This window comes from Octopus bimaculoides, chromosome 6 (assembly GCF_001194135.2).
Source record: "Octopus bimaculoides isolate UCB-OBI-ISO-001 chromosome 6, ASM119413v2, whole genome shotgun sequence".
Lineage (NCBI taxonomy): Eukaryota > Metazoa > Mollusca > Cephalopoda > Octopoda > Octopodidae > Octopus > Octopus bimaculoides.
Window position 1 is genome coordinate 26819557 of NC_068986.1, and position 24646 is coordinate 26844202.

Sequence of the window (24646 nt, forward strand, 5' to 3'; positions counted from 1 at the left end):
GTTCCAGGTTCAGTCCCACTGCGTGGCACCTTGGGCAAAGTGTCTTCTACTATAGCCTCGGACTGACCAAAGCCTTGTGAGTGGATTTGGTAGACGAAAACTGAAAGAAGCCTGTGGTTTATATGTGTGTGTGTGTCTGTGTTTGTCCCCCCCAACATTGCTTAACAACCGATGCTGGTGTGTTTATATCCCCGTGACTTAGCAGTTCGGTAAAAGAGACCGATAGAATAAGTATGAGGCTTACAAAGAATAAGTCCTGGGGTCAATTTGCTCGACTAAAAGGCGGTGCTCCAGCATGGCCACAGTCAAATGACTGAAACGAGTAAAAGAGTAGAGTATATATACACACACATACATTTATTTATTTAAAATCCTAATATGCCAATTAGCAATGTACATTTGCTTGTTGTCACACATGAGATATTCTGGAAGTAGGAGGTTGTCAAAACAACACAAATGAAGAGGTAAGAACAGTGCAAGTAAAATGAAAATGAATACAAGGATGAGGTGTATGTGATACAACTGTAATTGTAAACAGGAAAAGTGAGTGAAAGAATTAAAATGAATGGATGAGAAATGTTTAGCTTCATGTTGCTTTAGATACGATGAAAAACAGGAAGAATCTTAGTATAATAGGCAATGATGGATAACAAAATTTTAATGAACCTTGCAGTTTTACTATGGAGTATTGTGACAAATAGAACTGTTGTAATAATATTTCCATGTAAACCTTTTGATGTTTGTTTAATAATATTGTAATATTTTTGTAAATATATGATAGATTTTTTAATTAAATTTTTATAATTAGTTTAGTATTTAAACCGGCCATGTCCGGCCCAAATATTCTACCTATTTTATGTTCAAACTGGCTATAACTGGCCTCTCACACTTGCCCGACAATGTTATTCCGAAAATATATAATCTCATTGAAATCTTGAAGCTATGAGATAATGCAGGATTAATTCAAAATGATGTGAATAAATAAATATTATATTTGACAAAGTAATCTGAATACTAAAGGGTTAAACAATTTAGTGGTCATTAAAAAAAAAAAATGTAAATAAAAAAAAACCTGTCATAAAAAAGTTGCTATGTGCTTATGTACTTTGGTGACCTATATTTTTGGTAGGTGGCATGCACTATTGCATTTGTAAATTATTAGCAATATTTTACTGTTAAATACAAAAGTACTAAGTTTTTAGAGAAGAATTTTAACGACAGTGTCACCTGTCATTTTGAACAGGTGCACTGTTCTCTATAATTAACAAAACTGTCATCAGCTTTGGTGATACGGGTGCACTAGTTATGTAAAGTTTTATTTATTTGTTATGAAATCCTTAAACATGGTTGTTCGTCATGGTTGGTGAAGATATTTGTAAAGCAATTAAAATTTAGTATAAGGAAATAGCTTCTCTCTGTACAAAACAGCCAGCTAAGACTGTCAAAGTTACTACAAATGATCTTTCATGGAAACCTCTCTCTCTCTCTCACTATTACCAAACTGTATAACAGGACTTCCTCTTGAAGCCCACAAGACTTCAGTCCTGATTTTTTTACAGAATGACTTTTAATTGAGGCTACCATGTACAAACATTCTTCACCACATCCAAAAATGCCAGTCAACTGATTGACAAATACTCACTGATTGATATGCCTCAATCCCTAACTAGCCATACTAACAAGAGAACTGCTACTAGGAATAGCAGCCAAACCTTCCTCAAATCTCACCATAGGAAAGGCCATGTGGAATAATATTAACTTAGCTAGAATATACTTTAAAATGAAACTGTGATGATTACAGTTTGAACCTTTTAATCATAGGTTTCTTTGACTGAACCAGAATTAAGCAATACCAACCACTAGCTCAGTCTTACTTTTTTCGCATTATTTCTACAATGGTTTCTGCTTATCTAAAGTAGGAATCTGCGCATTTATTCCACTGGGGCCCAGTTGACATGCTCATTTCCTCGTCCTCTGTTATATTTCGCCAAATCCCATACTAAATATATCATCAAATTCTTCCTCTTCAGAACTATAATGTCCTGGCACATGTAGCCTCATTTATCACTGATCCGCGATCATACAGTATGATCCATTGTGAACAATGTTACACTTATGGATTAATTTGTGATAACATGAGTTGGAGATCAATTAAGATTCTGTTTGTACTGCATAAACACATCTCAGCAACCACCCGCAAGGCTCAGCTACCCAGAATGCTCTAACAGTTGCTTGTGTTTATATAACCATGCTGCAAAGTTTACATATTTTTTTATATGGCTTTATGTATTCATACTCATCAACATGGGACCGATGAACAGAAAAAATATGGAGATGCTTGATCCTAACAAACAATGCAGATCAGGAAAAGATAGAGATGATCTGGATAATATGTGATGGTGGAAGCTTTACTGCAGTAAGCTGTGAATTTGATACAAAAATCTACCATTCCTTCCATTTATAAAGTGTGTAGAGATGATCCATTTATCACTGAGTTTTTTTTTTCTCTGAACGAAAACTCTGTGCTAAAAGAGGATATATGGACTTGTAATACAGATATTAAGCTGAGCATGAACTTCATTGATCTCATCATTGTGGAGGGCCTTGGCTTACTTTTGACTGACTGTACTGCAGGTTGTTGTGGCAACTGCACTGCTATATACTTCAGTAAGCTTGTGGATTGTTGGAGGTGGAAAATATTTTCTACCTACTTTCAGATTTAATCAAATATATGCTGCCATTCAAATTAAAAGTGTGTTATATCAATGTGTGCTCCTCTTAAAAGTCTCATAACTTGATAGGTAATCATTTTTTTATCTGTATATGTTTATTCATACGAAAGAAATAATAAAGGAAAAAAAATTTTTTTTTTTTTTAAAAATCTAAATCTTGATGAATTTTAAACATTACGAAGATACATTCGTGACTCTGAAAATGGTTGTCTGTATATATTTGGAAAAGAAAATCTATATCTGGACAGAAATAACTCTACTATTGATAATATATATGTATGTGCAGTAAAAGAATGAGAGTATTCATTTGAAAAAAGAAACCCCCAAGTGTCTGAGAGAGAGTGTGTGGGTGAACAGATAATCTTTGTTCTACACCCCCTGTGCATTCACCCACGCACATATACCCATACAACCTAATGAGGGAGTACCTGTGTGGTCACCCAGCTTGCTAGAAATGGAAGATGAACTTTCAAATCACATCCGACTGTTAAAAAAAAAGCAGCAAAGAAACATTAGGTAATGTAGTCCTAAAAATAATAATAATGATAAAAAACAAACATAACTGGGTGGAATGCTTTTGATCGTAGGTCTGCTTAATTAGGGTTGACTTGGGGGCTAAACAACATACAATAGATGATGATGATCAAATATATATAAAAAATGAGAGACACACACACACACACACATACACACACACACACACACACACACACACACACCATCATCATCATCATCATCACCACCACCACCACCACCACCATCATCATCATCATCATCATCATTTTAATGTCCAGTTTCCCATGCTTTCATTAGTTAGAATTTATGGATATCAATGTTATCATTACTTCTACTTTCACTTTTGTTCTTGTCCATTGTACTTTTTTCTCCTTTCACAATGCTTCCACTATTGGGGGTGATACAACATGCCCCTTTTTGCCCAGTTTAACTTGTCTAGAAAAGAGGCAACACACCATGGAAACTCCAGTGGCCCAAATTATTACGCTCTACATTTGTATTGAGTACACCTTTGGATTATAACAGATGTGTGTGTGTGTTTGAATCAGTGAGAGTTTGATGCAAATGTCATTATCTGTGTCCCATGCTATGTAAGTTAATCCAAGATATTACACAGTAGCTTTTCATACTGAATTTCACCATGTAAAGAGGTAAAATGGAAGACTGTGCAAACAAAATATAATTAGCAAAATGGAAAGTCCCAAGTGATCCACCAGAGGGTCATAAGTAAAAAACACTGTGAATCTTGCCTCATGTATAATGAAAAAAAAATATTATGACTCTCATATCAAAATTAAGATATGGCTTAGTGGTTAGGGTGTTAGACTCATGATCATAAGATTGTAGTTTCAGTTGTTGGACCTGACAATATGTTGTGTTCTTGAGCAAAAAGTTAATTTCACATTGCTCCAGTTCACTCAGCTGGTAAAAAATGAGATTCCTGTGAAAAACTGGGAAACTTGTCCTATGCTCCTTATGAGGTAATGCAGACTAACTATTGAAACCCTGGGACAAAATGAGAACTGAAGCTCAGGAGTCATGTTAAATAGTTTAGGCCTCAGAATGCCTTGTTGATAGTCAGTACTTTTTCTGCTTTCAAATTTATCGGTTAGCTGTACAGTCTGTTTGCATATTTTTATTTTAGTTTAGTAGCATATTGAGTTAAGACTATAGATAACTTAGTTCTTAAATTCAAAAGCTCTCTGCCAGCTGTACAATAATTTTTAAGACTTAGTAAGAATGATATGGAGACTGGGTTTTCAGATGGATCTGGTAATGATGGTGTCAGCCGGCAATCTCAATAGCAACAGACCATATCTGGTGTTAAGGAAGGGAGAAAAGGTAGAAATGATATTAGTTGAAGGCTTTATGGTTTGCTGACAATGCTTCAAAGTGTCACAAAAGTTTATTTATTTGACAACTAGACTTGTTTGGTTACCATGACAATGTAATCAGTTTTAGATCTGTAATGTCAAAGTGGCCTAAATTCATAGCAATTCAAAATAGTTGTGCAGAGAACTCAGACATTTAGTAACAGCAAAAGAATTCTTTCTCTTCCATGTACTGAGAAAGAGAATTCTTTTGTTGTTAATGAATTCGTTAATTTGTTTGATGCATTTGCCTGACGTTTGATGCCTTACAGCTGTAAAGACATTCGGTAGTGAAATGAAGTATTGTGTTTACTTGAAGGAGGATTGGCATACAGATGGATATTGAAGCCTAGTTTTCCAGTGTTAAGTGGTGAATGTGCACAAAAGCAAAACAAAAATACAAATGCACTCACAACAAAGCAGTTTGGACATATGCTGGAAATGGATGATGCATAATGAATAAACTAAACTTTTTAACTGAGTGTTTCCCAAATTTTTCATCCCTCTCTCCTTTGTGTTGGTGATGTTGGGGGTACTTAACACTTCCTACTCTGTGTCCTTTATACTATAGCATTACTGAGAAGATGTAAGTTATATTTTGAAGGTGTAAAATGAGACCTATACTCTCTTTGGAATATTTTCAGTCATAATACTCCATTAAGTAGGTATTGGTATGTGGTGAAGATGTTTACTTTGTAACTGTGTGGTTATGGGTTCAATCCCATTGCACAGCACTTTGGCCAAGTTGTCTTCTACCTTTGGTTCCCTAATTAACTTTGGGCAAGTGTCTTCTACCATAGCCCCAAGCTGCTCAAACTCTTTCCAGTGAATTTTGGTAGATGGAAACTGAAAGAAGCCCACCATGTGTATGTGCTTGTGTGTGAGTATGTTAGAGTCTCCTTATCTGGACATCATATGATAGCTGTAAACGAGAGTCACCATCATGTAAGTGGTGTTCTTCATTTCCAGTCTTCCATGGAAATGTGTGAGACCATGGGAACTATTACCTTACTTGGAGACAGGTGAGGGTTGATGACAGGAAGGGTGGCTAACCGTTGAAAATCTGCCTCTATGAATTTCTTCCAACGTATGTGAACAGGGAAAGGCAGATGCTACATCTATGATGATGATGATGATGTAATTGACTAACCCCTTTCCCTCAAAATTGCTGGCCTTTTATCTAAATTAGAAGCAATTATTATTTTATTACAGCTGTGAATTTGCAGCAGTAATGTCATGCAGCATTTAGTTTCGCCCTCCTTATTCCGAGTTCAAATTTCATCAGTCAACTTTGCCTGTCATTCTTCCAGCATTGATAAAATAAATGCCAAGTCATGTAGTAATCAATTGATTATACCCTTTTCTTAAAAATTTCTGATCTTGTGTCCAAGAAATTATCACTATCACCATTATTATGTTTCACCTTTGTTTTCTTGATATGTGTGTAGCATTGTTTTGGGTGTGTAGAATTTTATTTGTATGGTATATCAATTTCGTTTTATTGTTTCTGTTGTTATTTTAGTGTCATCTCTCTATTTGTGGTTATTGTTTTTTTATATTTGTTGTTTGAGTTGTATTTCATGTTGGGTGATTATATTCAGTATGTGCTGTGTGAGTCTTGTTATAGTATTGGGTGGCAATTGTGTACTGGCTGACAGGCCATTAATAAAAGGGCAATAGAGTTCAGACTAATTGTTTTTGCAGTAGTAATTAGTTTTTGTCTTTTTTACATTTTGAGTTCCAACTGCACTTAGGTTGACTTTTCCTTTCACCCTTTCCAGGGTTAATAAAGTAAATCACTATTCATGTATTGAGATCATTTCACTCAATTGTGCCTCAGTCTCACAGTGTTGTGGCCTTGTGCATGCCAGTAGCACATCAGATGAAATGCTTAGCAGCATTCTTGTAGTTCTTTACAGTCTGTGTTCAAATACCACTGAGGTCAATTTTACTTTCATCTTTTCATGGCCAGTGAGATAAAATACCAGTTAAGTGCTGGGGTTGATGTAATCAACTGCCCCCCCCACACCTCAAAATTGCTGGCTTAGTGCCAAAATTAGAAAGAATTATTATTGATCAGTTACTTCAGTTATGGAGTTACATTCAAAGCTAATCTAACTGTTGTATGGATACAAAGATTAGAATGGTGAGGTACTATTAATATTCTTGGAAGTTTAGTGAAAACAGGTACAAGAAAATAATTTCAAAATATGTTGTTTTAGAGGAAGGGTTCAGTACAGTGTGTATGTTTGTATGCATGCACATAGGTGGGATAATATCTTGAAAATATGTGTGTTGCATATTTGAGTCTGGTTGGGTGGAGTACCATATTTAGAATGATAAAATATATAAAGTGTAGTTGGGGCATAGCTAGATTCTAGGGAGGTTTGGAAATGAAATAGTCTTTGTGGAGGTTAAGTGACCATTGAAACCTTGGCTAAAGGTAGCAATCAAGCAAATTAATAATTAATTAGGAAATCCTGGAAAATAATTAGCAATCCAGCTATCTCTGTATCAGCAAGTATCTGGAAAAACTGTGGTATGCTGATGTCCTGAATTGTTTCTCATATTTGTTGGAAAGATGTCTTTAATATTAGTCATTGCATAATTTATGCATATACACTGTATATTTATTTCTATATGGCTTTTTGATGCTTCATGCATTACGTACGTTACCCCTGTCTTATCTATTATTTGACAAGGTGTAGGATGCTTACAAAAGAGATATTTTAAAATTTGATAGATTACCTGAGCAAAAGCAGTGAAATTTGTTTCAAGTTGACACATGAGAACATCATTACATTGCTAGTATAGCAGGCAATTGATGGTTCATTGAAGTGGAAGTCTTTTAAGAATCATGATTTACAAGAATCATGATTTACAAGAATCATGATTTACAAGAATCATGATTTACAAGAATCATGACTTGTGTGTGTGTGTGTGTGTGTGTGTGTGTTTCCATGTATTGCAATGTAACTTTATCAATGTGCAAATAAGTTGCAAGAAAAATCTGAGATATTACTTCCCACTGAAAAGGTTTATTAGATCGAATCTTTCTTCTGACATTTAAATGTTTATATCACTTAAGACTAATTATTTAAAATTGGCACCACTCCTACTTTATAGCTAAGGTGGGTGTTTAAAATTAGGAAGAGCTGCTATGTAATCTGCTTCATATTTTCATAGTTGTCAGTTGTATTAGTGTATATATTAAACTAGGAGCAAAGGCAAAAGCAAAAAAAAAAAAAAAAAAAGGAAAATCCCTCATCCTTTGTTTTTTTTTCTTTTGCATCATTTTTCTAGGTACAGTGGGCTTTGCAAGCCTCCACATATTCCTATTTATTGGAGCAAATGTTTTTATAATTGGATAACTTTCTTCTCGTTCAGCACCCAACTGTTAAAGTAGCAGTGTTCAGCTGTCATTCAGGCATTAATAATAATGCAATCATTATTTTCTCTTCCAAACAAGCATGAATAATTTGGGAAAACAATAAAAATTGTACAGTGTAAACTACAACTATATTGATGAGTGCATATGCACATACATATTTGAATGAGTGTGTACACATGATATATATATATATATAGGAAAACAGTGATTCATTCCATTATTCTTATTCAGTTTCTCACACACATGGGATTTATACTTGTAGTCTTTTAAATGATATTGTGAATAAATGTGAAACTAGCAGAAGGTAATATGTCCATAGGGCATGTGTAACATCAGTTATCATTCTTTACGGTTGGTCATATGATTGCATATGTTGCCAGTTTAGAGATGGTAGCGCTTTCTATATTCTTGTGTTATTGTGATATAGAGGAAGGCAGTATAGTTCAAAGTTATCCGCAAGACTTGCTGGAATTTATTAAAGCTGAATTTTATGAAAATTTTTCTTTCTAATAGGATCCTTCCCTGACAGTAGTAATTAGATCGTACTTGAGATCTCCGGTAAGAAATATTGCACATAACTTAAGGATCTGGAACTTTTCAGTAAGATAAAACCCAGTCCAGTGATCCATTAAAGATTAGGTGGTTGGAAATTTTCTAAATGGAACTTCCTCCAGTCGCAGGAATCAGATTGCTCTTCTGATCTCCAGTTAAGAGATGTTGTAGGTTGCTGTTGCTTCAAGCCTTGGGACTTTTTGGTTAGGTAATGACTACAGTTCCATAAGCTGTTAAAGTATGGGATTGCACTTTCAATGATATTCCTTGTTACTGGGGGGGGGGGCATTCTTGTTCCTAAGTTCTTAGATGAATTATAGAGAGCGATGTGGTATTTTTCCTGTTCTTTGACCTGAATGAGTACAAATGTTGAAGGCAATGACCCTTGAAAGTGTTTGCAGTTATGTCTATAATTCCCTTCAATGACATCTGGAGATTTTATGATTGCTCAGAAAGGCAGGATTCATTGAGTGGGCAGAGGAGTAGATACTGTATGTGTGTGTGTGTGTGTGTGTGCGTGTGCGTGCATGTGTTGGGGAGGGGCATGTTACCTTTCACCATTTTTCTCTTTATTTTTGCAACGTCTTCTGAAAAATGGTACACGTGTGTGTTTGAGAATCTGAGTAAAGAAGTGCAGCACTGCCAGTGTTCTACTTCATGTATTGAGTACTCTTTTCATTTGTTTATACATACACATGTATTAATGGTTATGTTTCAGCATGGCCAAAATGTTTGGGCTGAAGCTGGTAAAAGAGAAAAAGAGAGCATATTTGTGTGTGTGTGTGTGTGTGTACAGGGTCTGGTGAATAAATTGTCATCTAAATTACACAAAAATGAAAAGAATACTAACATCTCATTTTAACAGATATATTTACCAAAATTTCATAAAAACATCCTGAAATACTACAGTAAATTTATTCAATAAAATTGCCATTGGCTTCAACCACGGCCTCTAGACAACTTCAGAATCTCCTGCAATTCTTCTTATGTTTTGTGAGAAGAAATGAAACATTTAGAAAATTTATAATAATGAATATGTGTGCTTTTGCAGTGTGGCTCAACAATAAAAACTACTTCAGTTAGTATTTCTTATTATAATTATCATGTTTTTTATTGCTGTACTAGTGCATCTTGGCATACTAATAAAGACATTGATTAATTTACCATTTTCTTTACTATTTACTATTCTTCCTTTACCAACATATATTTCAGTTTTATAGTTTTGTCATGGTTCTGTGAAGAATATGTGGCATTTTGAGCTTACTAAAGTTGACCTGTCAAATCATATCTCATATTACTATATTTTTTTCTGTGTTTTAGGTGGGGTTTTTTTTTCTCCTTCTCAGACATATATTGCTAATTTGCAATTTATGACATTTTGAGCTTATCAAAGATGACATGTTGGATTGTCTTCCTGTTAAATGGTAACTCATGATACCGTTTTGTAAAATAGTTCATGATTTCTGTGACATATGCACTTTTTGTCTTTAGCAAGTATATAATGGATCAATATGATGCTAATCTCTCTCTCTCTTAGAGCATTATCTAATTAAAAGTAAATACTGACATTTTTATAGAATTTATGCATGAGAAATATGATGGCATCATCATTATCATCATCACCATCGTCATACTCTTTTTTGTTAAACCTCCATTTTTCCATGCTTGTGTGGGGTGGTCAGAATTTGTAGAGGCAGATTTTTGTCTACAGCTGGATGCCCTTCTTGATGACCACTAATAATATTTATCCAAAATTCTTCTGGTTCAAACTCTACATAAGGCAGAGTTACATAACTCTGTTTATTTCTTATAACCGTTACAATAAGGGATAGGTGCTACTCATTATTGTTGCATGATTCAACGTCATCTCCTTCATTGGACACAAAACTCAGCTTACGAAAACTTATTGGGGAAAGCGAAATCGGGATAGCACCTGTGCCCAGCGTCGCCTTTCTGGCACTTGTGCACGTGACATGTGTGAGGATTTTTGAGCGAGATCGTTGCCAGTGTCCTTGAACTGGCTCTTGTGCGGGTGGCACATAAAATACACTATTTTGAGTGTGGCCGTTGCCAGTACCGCCTGACTGGCCTTCGTGCGGGTGACACGTAAAAGCACCCACTACACTCTCTGAGTGGTTGGCGTTAGGAAGGGCATCCAGCTGTAGAAACTCTGCCAAATCAGATTGGAGCCTGGTGCAGCCATCTGGTTTCACCAGTCCTCAGTCAAATCGTCCAACCCATGCTAGCATGGAAAGCGGACATTAAACGATGATGATTATGATGATGATGATTGTTCAGTTAGAATGTATTTGTTTGTAGGTTAATGGTTGCCGGAAAACTGTGGATGGTGAGTGAGGTAATTTCAGAAAGTTGCAGTTCTAGGGAGATCTGATTGACAAAAGTGTTTCCTACAGAATCTGGTTAGTGAGATAGAGCAAAGGTGATGAGAGAAGAGACAAATGTTTCAAGTGAACTTGAAAGAAAAGCAGGTGCAAATAACTAGGTAGTTCAGAAGAGTAGAGATTGTTACTGTGGTGGCAGCTGAAGCAGAGAGAAGAAATAGTGCAGGCGTAAGACTGAGTATAGTTTGGAGATGAATGAATCCCTGTCTGTGAGCTGAATTAACTACTTTGGATATAGTGTAGGATGTTTATGTGTAGTAATAGCACCATTCCAGGTAGATGAGCTGTACTTCCATGTACTTTTTGCTTGAGTTAAGTTTTGTTAGGTCAACAGAGCTGAAGTATTTTTTCAGTCCTAAAGAGGTAGTTAATTTTTCAAGACGCAGTATAGGTAATGTCATGCGTGTGAGGTAACAATGTAAGATCAGAGATTGTGAGAGTTAACATTCATAGTGATTTTGAAGGCTTTCTCTGAGGGCACATTTCTAGATTGTCAGGTCTCCTCCTGCACTTGATATTTTGAGGTGTCTGTTCATGTAGGTAGCGATTATCTGACATCATGGATCTAGATTGATCATGATTGATACGTGTATGCAGAAGGTTAAGGAGGTGTAAGGGTAGCATGACATACATTAGAGTGTGTGTTATTAGAAGGTAGCAGTAATTTTGTCGTTAATACGGAAAAAAAGGAGTGTGGGATACATAACTGAACCTAGAGTTGATAGAGTGATTTGAAATGAATTCTGTCTGCACCATACAGTATTGGAATGGTTTGATAACGAAATTCCCATCCAAGGGATTTATATGAATGGAGCTTTTAGATGATAAGCTCAGGAGGGTCAGACATGGTTGAAGGCTTCACTGAACTCAATGCCATTGCATTTTGTGAAATTCAGAGACTGCTAGTGTATAGCTTAGGAATGCTAGGCTATGATATATTGATTGATCTCTATGGAATCTGTATTGGCAGTCCTTAAGAGAGAGAGACAGTGAGACTAAAGGTAATGAAGGAAACGGTTGTTTATGATTTTTCTCCATCTTTGTGGTGTTGGAAGTGAAGATGGGTCAATAGTTGCCAAAGTAACGACAAGTTGTCATATATGTGATAATTGTTTAACCTCATAAACTTGTCAACATTTATATCATCATCATCATCATCAGCATCTTCATCATCAAATTCATCATCAGATGTTTTATGAACAATAGCAGTTGGTTATACACTTCCAATGAGTCAGTCAAGGGTTCACTGCATTTCTTATGGCAAAGTGACATATTTGCTTGAACAAGCTGTTTTTTTTTTTTTGTGGATTTGTACATTGGCAAAAGATACACCTAATGCAATATGCATACATACACAAGAGGCTTTCACACATTTTTTTGTCTATAAAATTTCACCCACTAGTTGGATAATCTGGAATTGTAGAAGACAACTACTCAAAGTCCCTTACAGTAGAACTAGGCCCAGAATTTTGTTTTAATTAATTGTAATTTTTATGCATGAACCCAAATAGTTGAAGTTTTCTACTCTTTTGTCTATTTAACCCTTTTGATACCAACTTGTCTGAGACCATTTTTCAAAGTTGATGGTGAGCTACTTAAATGTAGGGAAACTTGTCACATTTATGCTGAAGGCATAATAATTTTAACCCTTTAGCCTTTAAATGGGCCACATGTGGCCTGAACCTGTTCAAACTGGCTGGCTCCTCTCACATCTGCCCTACAATGTCATTCTAAAAATAATCACAACATTGAAATCTCAGAACTATGAGATAATGTATGATTAATTCAAAACAGTGTGAATAAATAAATATTACATTTGACAGAGGAGTCTGAATAGTAAAAAGTTAAATCATTGCTCCAGGCAACTTTCTTTTCAATTTGAATCTATCCTGTTCTCCTACAAAGATTTCATTCCTTTTTCTTGTTTCCATTTTTTATTATGTTGAGAATTCTAACATTGTTCCACTAACGTTGATGTTACTTTCTCTTTCAAATTACAGGGCAGCTTTGGATGCTATTCGTAGACTTGATGATCTCCTCCAGCAAAAACGTGCCTACAGAAATGTATTTACACAAGATGCTGTTGGATTACGAAACAAGTAGGCAACTTTGTGACTATATTTTCTAATCATATCACTATTTCAAGTAATTGTTTGTTCCTGTAGCCTTTGATTGGAAACATTAAGCCCATGTAAATAATAATAATAATAAAGACAAAAATTGACAAAGTACAAGGTGTTCAGACTAAACTTGATGATTTTTTATGTCTTCATTTTTCAAGAACAGCTTGATGTTTCGGCGAAAAGTCAATGATGTTAGAGAACATAAAAATTAAAGATTAGAGAGCATAAAGATTAAAGATTACAGTTATGGTTGAGAAAAAGTTAGCTGACACAGAAGACTGGAAGCCATCTAAATGTCATAGTGATTCGTGTTGGGTATTAAAATGCCAACATCATAACTGCTGCTCAGTGCTCCCTGAACACTGTAAAGGCTCTATAATGGGACACAGGCATCATGAAAACCAAGTTCCTTGAAACTGTACTGGTTCTTTGTATGTGTCTCTGGTGAAGGTGACTTCATGCCCCCCCCCCCCGCCTCATCTGGGAACAGGGCCTTGTGCTCTGGAGACTATTGTCAAACCCTGGCTCGAGAGGGTTGCTACTGGAAAGCTGTGTGTGTTGCAGCAGGATTTGGCTCCTTTCCATACCCCTGGAAAGTGTCAGAAATGGTTGTCAGAGAATTCCCGTGTCTTCAGCAGCCTTAATTTTCTAACTTCCTACTGATTGTAGTACCTTTGATTACTATGTCTAGAGCATTGTTGAAGGACATCAACTGCTCTGCCTGCAACACTAAGGCTGAGCTGGAGGTGTTTGGAGATCTTCACAGGGACACAGTAAGGAACACCTGTGCCATCTTCTGGAACTCTTCTGAGGCTGTGGTGGAAGCTGAGTAAACTGTTATCTCCCAGCTATAATCTAATTGATACTTTATGATTTAAAAAAAAAAAAGAAAAAGATTGGGTTGGAATATTGTGTTTTCTCCTCCTTTTATGCAAACTGTCAAATGTAGCCCACACAACCTGTATATTGTACTGCCATGTTTATAATGCAATGATTACATTAGAAAGGATATCTAGAAGTAAAACAAATGTTTCGTGTGTAATTCATATTGTATAAAGCAGATATTAAATAATGATGATGGCAGCTGCTGCTGCTGCTGTTGTTGTTGCTTAGCTCAGATTAGCTCTGACCAAACAGATCTACAGTCAGACATTTCAAAGATGACCATTCCTTTGTTTTATTTTATCTAGGATTACATTATCCTACTGAGTAGCTATCTTGTCTTTTTTATGTTTATGGCTGTATTTTCCAATGTATTGTTCCTATTTAATGGGGAGTTAGCTGATAATTTCTAGCAGGTTGAATGGTCATCTAGAGGCTCTCTTGTCTTGCTCTCTGGTATCTACACAAGTACTGGAACACTAGTAAAATGGTCTGATATATTTTAAGCATTTTCTATTTCTGTTCTGGCTTCTAGTGCTTGGAATTTGTGGTACGATTTCTAAGTCACCATTTAAAAAATAAGCATATTAAATATTAAAAAATAAACATATTAAAACAAAATATTTAAAATTAATTGTGGCTATTTTTTGGGGGTGCAGGGAGAGTGGATTTACATTCAACCCTTATATATTTTCTGTTTGATAACTCTTCCTTTTTCCATCTTGGTACTAGTACTTTGTGATAATTAGTATTTTTTTCTTTATTTGCAAGATTTAATGTTAATAGTTGGGGAAACTGATGTTGAATTTTTTTTATTCAACCTTTTTCTGTTTTTACTTTTCCTTTCTCTGGATGTAGGTTGAAATACTACTGTGAGCGCTTGATGTTCTACAACCCTATTGACTATGGACGTAAGGCAGAAGAAGTTCTGTGGCGGAAGGTCTTTTACGATATCATCCAACTTGTCAAGCGCAACAAACGGGTAATCATTTGGTATTTTTTATTCATTGACAAAATCAAAATCCCAATTTGTTTTCTATTTCTTAGTATCATAAATAATAGTAAGTATCTAAACAAATTCTCAAAGAATCTGTGCTTAATTGCAAAACAACAGTTATCACCCATAATGTTAAATTCATATTATTAGATTCTTTGACAGTTTAGTAAAAGATTAATGTATTCAGTCTGTTCTCATTTAGTGTACTCATCATCATCATCATCGTTTAACGCCTGCCTTCCATACTAGCATGGGTTGGATGATTTGACTGAGGACTGGCGAACCAGATGGCTACATCAGGCTCCATTCTGATTTGGCAGAATTTCTACAGCTGGATGCCCTTCCTACCGCCAACCACTCTGAGAATATAGTGGGTGCTTTTACGTGCCACCGGCATGAAGGCCATTCAGGCGGTACTGGCAATGGCTACTCTCAAAATGGTGTATTTTACGTACCACCTGCACAGGAGCCAGTCCAGCGGCACTGGCAAGGATCTCGCTCAAAATGGTGTATTTTACGTGCTACCTGCACAGGAGCCAGTCCAGCGGCACTGGCAACGATCTCGCTCAAATGTATTGAGTCAAAATATCGAGCTCAATGACTCTAGTTATTAATTATTTCATCAAAAGGGTCAATAGTCTTTTCTGTCTTTTTATTAGTTCTTCAAACATATGTCTCTCTTTTACTCTTTTACTTGTTTCAGTCATTTGACTGTGGCCATGCTGGAGCACCGCCTTTAGTTGAATGAATCGACCCCAGGACTTATTCTTTGTAAGCCTAGTACTTATTCTATCGGTCTCTTTTGCCGAACCGCTAAGTTACGGGGACGTAAACACAACAGCATCGTTGTCAAGCGATGTTGGGGGGACAAACACACACACACACATACATATATATATATATATATACATATATACGATGGGCTTCTTTCAGTTTCCGTCTACTAAATCTACTCACAAGGCTTTGGTCGGCCCGAGGCTATAGTAGAAGACACTTGCCCAAGGTGCCACGCAGTGGGACTGAACCCGGAACCATGTGGTTTGTAAGCAAGCTACTTACCACACAGCCACTCCTATGCCTCCATTATTTTGTTTTATTTCTCATATCAAAGTTTGAAGAATTTTACAAAAGAAACAATTACGAATGATTACAATATAACTTAAAATTTTTTTTTGCCTTCCTTCAATTTCAGCATATTCGCCCTCATGGCTCCCTTGAGACAGCATTCCGCACTCACCTTGCTGCTGCTACTGGATACTATTACCACCTCCTTTTACGCCTACAGACTGAGTTCTGTCTACAGTTGGATGGAAAGTTGGATTTCCCTGTTGTACCTGATCACAGCACAGGTATAAATAACTATACTAAGCATTTCTAATACTGGAATTTAATTTTTGTAAATTGTTATTTAACCTTTTAGTATTCAGATTATTCTATCCAATGTAATGCTTATTTATTTGCATTGTTATGAATTCCCCATGCATTATCTCTTAGCTTTTAAATCTTAGTGTTGTGATTATTTTTAGAACGACATTATAGGGTAGGTGTGAGAGGCTGACTATGGCCAGTTCCAACATAAGACCAGTGGAATATTTGGGCCGGATATGGTTGGCTTAAATACTAAGGGGTTAAATAAATTTGTTTAATCTTTAAATGTACCTTCTATGTAGCTCATAGTCTTTAAGAGCCATTAGTTTAATTTTTGATTTGTTAGGAATCATCATCAGCTGAATGTCCACTTTTTTTTAACAGGGAAAAAGAGTCAATTACATAACTCAAAGAAGAAAGAGGTGAGCATTACTGTTCAAGAGTGGGCATTAGGAGCGTGCCATCGTTGTCTGGTTTACCTTGGAGATATTGGTAAGTGAAAGACATCTAATTTGCTTGAATCATTAGGTAACCTTATATCCCTTAAATTGCAGTTTTCAGGACTTTTTTTCTATCATACACATATGGAGATGTTTTATTTTCTTTTTTGGTTAATGTAGGCAGATTTATTTTTACTGTGGATTCTTTTCATACTGTTAAATAAATACGTTGCCGTAAAATATGGGTAGCCTGTTGTTAGCAAAGGAACTCGATCTCTGTAACAAAATTTGAAATTAAAATTATGTAGTCAAGTACTGGCACTGAATTTTGCACAAGACACCGTTTTCTGTCACCCAATACTATTCAGCCTAGTTGAGGGGTCTAGTCCTGCAAGATACTTGGTGACTTTTGCTGCAGGTGCCATCAAAAAGCACCCAGTACACTCTGTAAAGTGGTTGGCATTAGGAGGGGTATCCAGCTGTAGAAACCATGTCAAAGCAGACAGCAGGGCTTCTAACTTGACAGTTACCTTCTTCTGACTTGGCAGTTCCTGTCAAACTGTCCAACCCATGCCAGCATGAAAAACGCACATTAAATGATACTACTGTGCTTTGTAATCTCCCTGGAAAATACATATCATAGAGTTCTTAATGTAAATTGGTGTAAACCCTTTTGATACCGTCCTGGCTGAGGTAACCTTATTTAAAAAGATATGTGCTCATAAAGTCAAACCTTTCAGCATAATCTCCTTTAGGAAATATTTTGTTTTGTTCTAGACATAAGCTTAATAAGGATAAGATTGTTTATTTTTGTAAATCCCTTGAAATTGTTGGTTATTTTCAAAATTTATCTCTATATATAAAAGTGAAACAGCTGAAAGTTGTATGTTTGCGTGTCTCATTTAGTGGTTATGCAGGATTCAGTGGCAGTAGGCGTGCTTGGATTGTGGTGAAAATTTACAGGGACATGTAAAATGAGGCGAGGAAGTGACTGGACTGGGTTAGAAATGTCCATCTCAGAAGCTGTGGTTACTAGGGCAACAAAACCCTCTTGGGCAAAATTCCTCATCTTTTAAAATGTGGCCTGAGTAGAACTGAATGAAATCTGGTTATAATACCGAAACAGGGGAAACAATAATAAGCTATTTTAATCTCGAGCAAGGCCGGGTTTCTCTGCTAGTTGAAATATATAAGCAGTGGATTTCAACAAAAATGTAGTGATGGAAAAGTTAAAAATATACATTTCAAGAAATAGTAAAATATCTGAATTTTCAAATTTCATTTTATAATTGTTGTAACATCCACTAGATGGAGTGTATAGAAGGAGATTATCTATGGCTAGATGTCACCCACAATGATGTAAGAGAGTAGGGCTCCATCAGATTTGGCTTTAGGCCAACACAGTGCCCTGTGTGTAGAACTGGCAGCTACATACTAAGAAAAATCCCACAGATCATTGTGTGTGTGTGTACAAACGTGTGTAAGTGTTATTCTATGTGTCCTCATTATCACACAGTATCTTTGATTAGAATCTTCAGTCAGCTAAAAGCTTTTTAGCTTCAGTTTTTTGATGGGTGAAGATCATAGCCACAGCATTTTAGCTTTTATAGAAAAAGGAAAATAAAGATGTGACACTCATACTTTCTTTCCTTTTGAGTAAGGCATGAATATTGTTCATCTCATTTTCTTTCCGTTAAAAATTTATATAAAATAAATAAATATAAATATGATAAAATACATCCTTTTGATGGTGGATTATTCATTGTTCTTGACAAGGAGCTTTCAGTTGTTCGACCAACTGAATTCCTACTCATGAAGTTAACATGTAAACGGCTGAGTATTCCACAGACATGTATGAGCTTAGTGCAATTCTCTGGCTGAACCAACATGATGATGTGACAAGCCTGGACCTTTTAATCACAAGTTACAAACAAACCAGAGAGAGAGAGAGAGAGAGAGAGAGAGAAAGAAAGAAAGAGAGAGAGAGAGAGAGATATTTGCCTTCAGTGCTCTTTTAGTACTTTATTGACTTCCAATGGATGAAAGGCAAAGTCGTCTGCCATGGGATTTGAACTCAGAGAAAACTCTTGGAAAGATGGAATGAATGATAGGCATTATTCTAAAGATTCTATTAATTTGCTGCCGTAACATTTTTTAATACATCATTTAAAGGAATTTCCCAGATATTGATTTCTATTGATGTGTGTGTGTGTGAGAGAGAGAGAGAGAGAGAGAGAGCAGTTTATTTAACTGACTCAAGTCTTTCATTTTGGTCTTTTATTGAAATAATTTATTTTGTCTTGGGACATACTAAATAACAACATAAGACAATTAGACTCACCCTGGACATAATTTAAGAGAGCGACATTGGTCATTAGTTTGCAGTAGATGGGAAAATTGTATTTTGCAACGGTAGCGTAGAGGTAGTATACAAGGTCTTTATTGAAGAAATGTTTGCCTGTAAACAAAATGTTGCAATTTTCAATTTGTTTCTGTCAATTACTACAAGGAATACAAAAAAAGAAAATCTCTTCTCACATCCACAACCGCGCACGCACAGACACAGACGCACGTGCGCGCGCGCACAAAGCTGTAACACGGTTTCTAAAGCAAGGGAGGCAACTTTTTATAGAACTAAAAATGGTGTTAGTAAAAGAAAAAAAATTAATCTACTTATGTCGATTGCTGGGAATTGTTTATTGATTGATGGTTTAGAGACTTAATTGAATTCTTGTTACTATTTATTGCTAATTTAATATACAGTCAGGCACTAACCTTATGTCACGTAAATCAGAGGCTTAGTTTTAACAACGATATCCCTTCTCTCATTCGGGTTGAATGCTTGGTGTAAAAAGAACTTTGAACTATATAACAACTTGGGCAAATTTATGTCAACAAATCAACTTCCATACGCAATCACTCAATTTCGTGTTTCAAATTTTGGCACAAAGCTAGCATTTTCGATTACATTGACCCCAGTACGCAACTGGTATCTATTTTATCTACCCTGAAAAGCTACATTGTTATTCTAGAAATAAACAACCACAACATTGAAACTTTGAAGCTTCATGGTAATGCATGATTAATACAAAGTAATGTGAATAAACAAGCATTACATTTGACAGAATAATCTGATTGCTAAAGAGTTAAACACAACAATTTATTTGCCCAAATTCTCACAGCTCATCCTTGAAGGGATCCTAATGGACTCTATAAGAAACACCAATCCTATTAGTCTTTTGGAACATAGGATGTAAAACTGGTTAAGACATTAACCTTTGTTATTTAGACACTCAGTTTCTATCCTTTATTATTTCTCAATATGAAATAATTTCTTTATAAATAATTATGAAATGTATTTATATTTTCAGCCCGGTACCAACAAGACTTTGACCATAGTCTGAGTAATAGCACAGCTGAACGTTTTTATTACCAAGCCCTTTGCCTCCTTCCTGATGTTGGTAAGTTTTGAACTCTTCATTTCTTAGTAACTTCATCTTCTTTATTTACCGAAGCCCTTCACTCCCTATGCAGCATTGGCTGTTGATGACCTTCCTCCACTGCTCACGACTCTGCTTCTCTTTAGCTGAATCCTCTTCTTTTCAGCTCTACCTTGGTATCCTGCCTCCAGTTATTTTTAAGGCATCCTCTCCCCTCCCTCCTTTGTGAGTTATGGGTCAGAACCTGACAGGTAATGCAGGATCTTGGTTCCTCCTTTTGGATTATGGGGCATCATGAAGGTGCCTTCCTCTTTCAGGTCCTTTTGGTTCTGAATTGTCATCAATGCCTCCGTAACTTTGATTTTTCTTTTAGGTAGGGGTGTTGACCTTACACCAACCCATCTTTAACTTCTACATGGAGGTGATCTTTATTTGTCTGGCTTCTATCCTTTGACCTGTCCATCATGGAAGGTCCTACCAAGAGCTTGCACTTTACTGGCATAGCTTTTTAGGGTCATGGAAGTGCACAAGTCACCACTCCTCAAAGACTAAAACATGTGGTAGAATTTCATCTTCCATCTTTGTTAAAGACACCAGAGATGATTTGAAGTCTCCCCGCCCCCGTTTTACTTGTTTCACTCATTAGACTGGCCATGCTGGGACACCACATTGAAGAATTTTAATTGAATGAACTGACCCCAGTAACTTTTTGTAAAGCTTGGTACTTATTCTATTGTTCTCTTTTGCTGAACTGCTAAGTTATGAGGGATTTAAGCACACCAGTAGCAGTTGTCCAGCTGCGGTGCGAGAGACAGACACATACAACAGACTTTTTTTTGTTACTGTCTACCAAATCCACTCACAAGGCTTTGATTACCCATGGTGTCATGCAGTGGGACTGAACCAGGGACCATGTGGTTGGGCGACATACTTGTTACCACACAGCCATGCCTGCACCTTTGAGGAATTTTTAAGCAAAAGTATTTTCATAGCATTATGTTGTGCTTGAGATGAAAACCCATCAAGCTGAGCAAAATTGCAGTTGTGGCAGATACTGGTGTCACACAAATTGGCACCCATGCTGGTGTCATGCAAATAGCACCTGTGCCGGTGGCATGTAAAAGCAGCTATTACACTCTAAGTGGTTGGCATTAGGAAAGGTACCCAGCCATAAAAAATCATGCCAAGACTGGAGTCTGGTGCAGCCTTCCAGCTTACCAGCACAGTCAAACCGTCCAACCCATGCCAGCATGGACAATGGACGTTAAATGATGATGATGATGATGACATAGTTATGAAAATTTTTACAGGAAAGGTGTATTATGAATTGCTTAAATAAATGAAAAAGCCTTATGTTAAATTGGAATTGAAATTGAGTTTCAGAGGGAATCTCTTTACCGAGAGCTCATTGTTGTTGCTATGGCATAAGCTGTTTTAATTCTAACAACGATGTGTCATATTATGCATATATTCTCGAACTTGCGGAGGAGGAATATGGTGCTGTGAAGTTCATAGCTTTTTTTCTGAAGTATTAGCAATTTTTATAATAGATAACATGGCATCATAACATAGTCAGCAGTTATCTCCCTTGGTATATTTGTATGTTTTGTAACGCGATAAATGCCTTTACTTGTCAACAGAAATGCAAAAATTGTTGTAGCAAAAAACAGTGCTAGCTATAAGTTCTATAGAATATCTGTAGAAACAGCCTTAACAAAAATAATATAAGAAGCACTGCTGACGCAGTAGAACGTGATACTGACTTATAAAAACGTTTAGTATACTTCATAGTATATTGTGTTTGCATAACAAAGTACCACGTGCCTACAAATCTTTAATGCTTACAAGTAAATCTGTTCACAAATGTTGTTAATGCCTGGAATTAAGAAAAAAAAAGAAAGACATTTTTAATAGTTGTTTGAGGATAATCTGTGATTTATGTAATCTATTTTTCCATTTTTTTATTTTTAAGGTATACCTCACAACCAGTTGGGAAGTTTGGTTGCGTCACGTTATTTCCACACAGAAGCAGCTTACCATTATATAAGATGGTAAGTTAATGATTAGGAGTTGATTATACTGGTTATATTTTATCTTTTTCATTAACCTTTCGCTTAAGATTAATTACCTGTCTGTAGAATATATATTAGCACCTTCGCATGTTGTTGTCATATTAAAGATAAATTTTAATTGTTATAATTTTATTATATTATTTATATAATTTATGATAAAACGGTGGGGTGTTATAAAATTATCCCACTGCTTCTAAATTTTAAGCAATCTCTTGCAAACTAATGAGGGATCCTCTACAGCAGCATGCTAGAAATAACAGCCAAATTTGCCATAAATCATACCCAACTGTCTAAAAAGAAGAGAGGACACATTGGATAATGTGGTGCTGGATATGCTGAAAATTAGATGCGATAATCACAACTGGAATGCCTTTCATCATATGTTCACTCAGTCATTGCTGACCTGAGACTATAGAACAAATGAATTGTTATTTTAGCAGTGTTCTTAGAAATAACAGCCAAATATCCCTCAGATCTCCCCCTACTATTTTCAAAAAGGGGAAGGACACATAACCCCTTAAAATATGGTTTTGTCATGGTTGGAATACCTCTAATCATTGGTGCACTTGATCAAGATTGACCCATTGATAAAATAACTTCATCTTTTATTTTAAAATTTCTACACTGTCTCTATATAAGCGGCATGCATGCATATGTATGTGTGTGTGTGTGTGTGTATATGGTGAACTAGTTCATATTATAGGTAAGGAATATTTCACAAGATAGAAAATTAATTTAGATGCTTTTTATACAACTCATTTAATTATGTGTCTTTAGAACTGTTCTTTTACACTTTACCACAAAATTGTATGGTGTAGGTACTACATCTAAGGTAAGCAGAGTAATCTTCCTTGATCACAAGTGCTTAAAAGCTGCACTCTGTGCAGACTTTTAAGCTGGCTCTTGTGGAGGGCTAATTGGGTCTGTGGCCTAAAACTAAAGAGAGCAATAACAATAAAGCATTTATTGGTACCCTACCAATATGGTATTACCCTACCAATATAGAATTACTTTAAATTCAATTTAAATGAAAAACTTCTAAGTTCACAAATTTTGGGAGTTCTTTTAAAATCTGAATTTTCAACTGTTAGCATATAACAAATCCTCATCCAGAGCTGATCCCAATGCTTGCTCAAGAACCAAATGAAAGGCTCATTTTCAATCCTGGGATCATCCTAATTTCAAAAAAGTATGTCTGTGTAGAGTAAATGTAGACTGAGACACAGGGGTCCTGGACAGACAGAATTTTACATCTTTTATTCTAAATTTAGTCAGGATGCCTATGACTCTTTACAGGGTATCTGAGACTGGTGGGAGGGCGGGAAGGAGAGAGAAAGATATCTCAAGTATTCTGATTGGAGACAAAGCATTCTGACTGAAGACCTGGTCTGAATGCTTGCTTTAGAGTGAATTCTGTTGAAGATATCCCAGATTCTTTTCAAATAGATGATAGATCAAGTCTACCATCTCTTGTGACATTCTTAAAAATAGTAGTCAAATCTTCCTCAAATCTCACCCTATCATCTTAAAAACAGAAAGGATGCATTAGGCAAGGTTGTTGTAGATATATGTAAAAAAGAGAGGTGTTGGGACATCTAATCATAGGTTCATTTAATCAAGGTTGATCTTGCAGTAAACAATTTCATTTCTCGTTTAAGAGGCAGGATTGGACTTAGGCTGGTGCTAGGTTTTAACTTACCATCACAACCTGAATAATTATCAAGAGCTTATGTAACCCATTCTTTAATGTTTCCATATATATATGTGCTTTAATGTTTTCATATATACTTTAATGACTCTAACACTTATTTTATATCTTATTTACCAAAACAGTTTGGTAAGCCAAAAGCCATTTGATGGTGCCCATGGGAATTTAAAACGTCTATTGGAGAAAAATCTTAAAAGATTCACTGAATTATCTCAAAAATCTCCCCGTGATCTGCCACCTGAACAACAGAGGTAAGTAAGAAATTTGTTTTCTGAAACAGAACTGTTCAGTCAACTTGAGATACTTACTTTTATGTTTAACTGAGAGAATATTTAATATCAGAAGAGACAAGTCTATTCTTGAATAATCATTTCCCTCTAGAAACTGTCAGCCTTGGTGATACAAACACTTATTTTCTACAGGAATAAATAGTTTGGAACTGTGTATGTGTATTAATGATAGCAAGAAAAAAATTAGCCAGAAGTAATAGAGATATTTTTATATATTGCTATAAAATATCTTTGAATTTCCTTAGGAAAAATTTAGACGTTTTATCTTTGTATATAAATAAATAAACCTGAATTTCTTTTGACTAATTTTTCTTTGTATCATTAATAACATACTATCCTGTACACTGTCAAGAACTTTTATAT

The 24646-nt window shown here is 35.8% G+C and overlaps 1 protein-coding gene across 1 annotated transcript in view; it reads left to right on the forward strand.

The window, feature by feature from the left end:
- The window catches only part of LOC106881821 (nonsense-mediated mRNA decay factor SMG5), a 109646-nt gene that overhangs the window by 12673 nt on the left and 72327 nt on the right, over positions 1 to 24646 (forward strand). The window contains exons 2-8 of the mRNA XM_052968428.1: positions 12964 to 13062; positions 14827 to 14950; positions 16158 to 16314; positions 16718 to 16825; positions 20145 to 20234; positions 22186 to 22264; positions 24119 to 24244. Coding sequence (XP_052824388.1) covers positions 12964 to 13062; positions 14827 to 14950; positions 16158 to 16314; positions 16718 to 16825; positions 20145 to 20234; positions 22186 to 22264; positions 24119 to 24244 — 783 coding nt within the window. The remainder of the gene's footprint in view (positions 1 to 12963; positions 13063 to 14826; positions 14951 to 16157; positions 16315 to 16717; positions 16826 to 20144; positions 20235 to 22185; positions 22265 to 24118; positions 24245 to 24646) is intronic.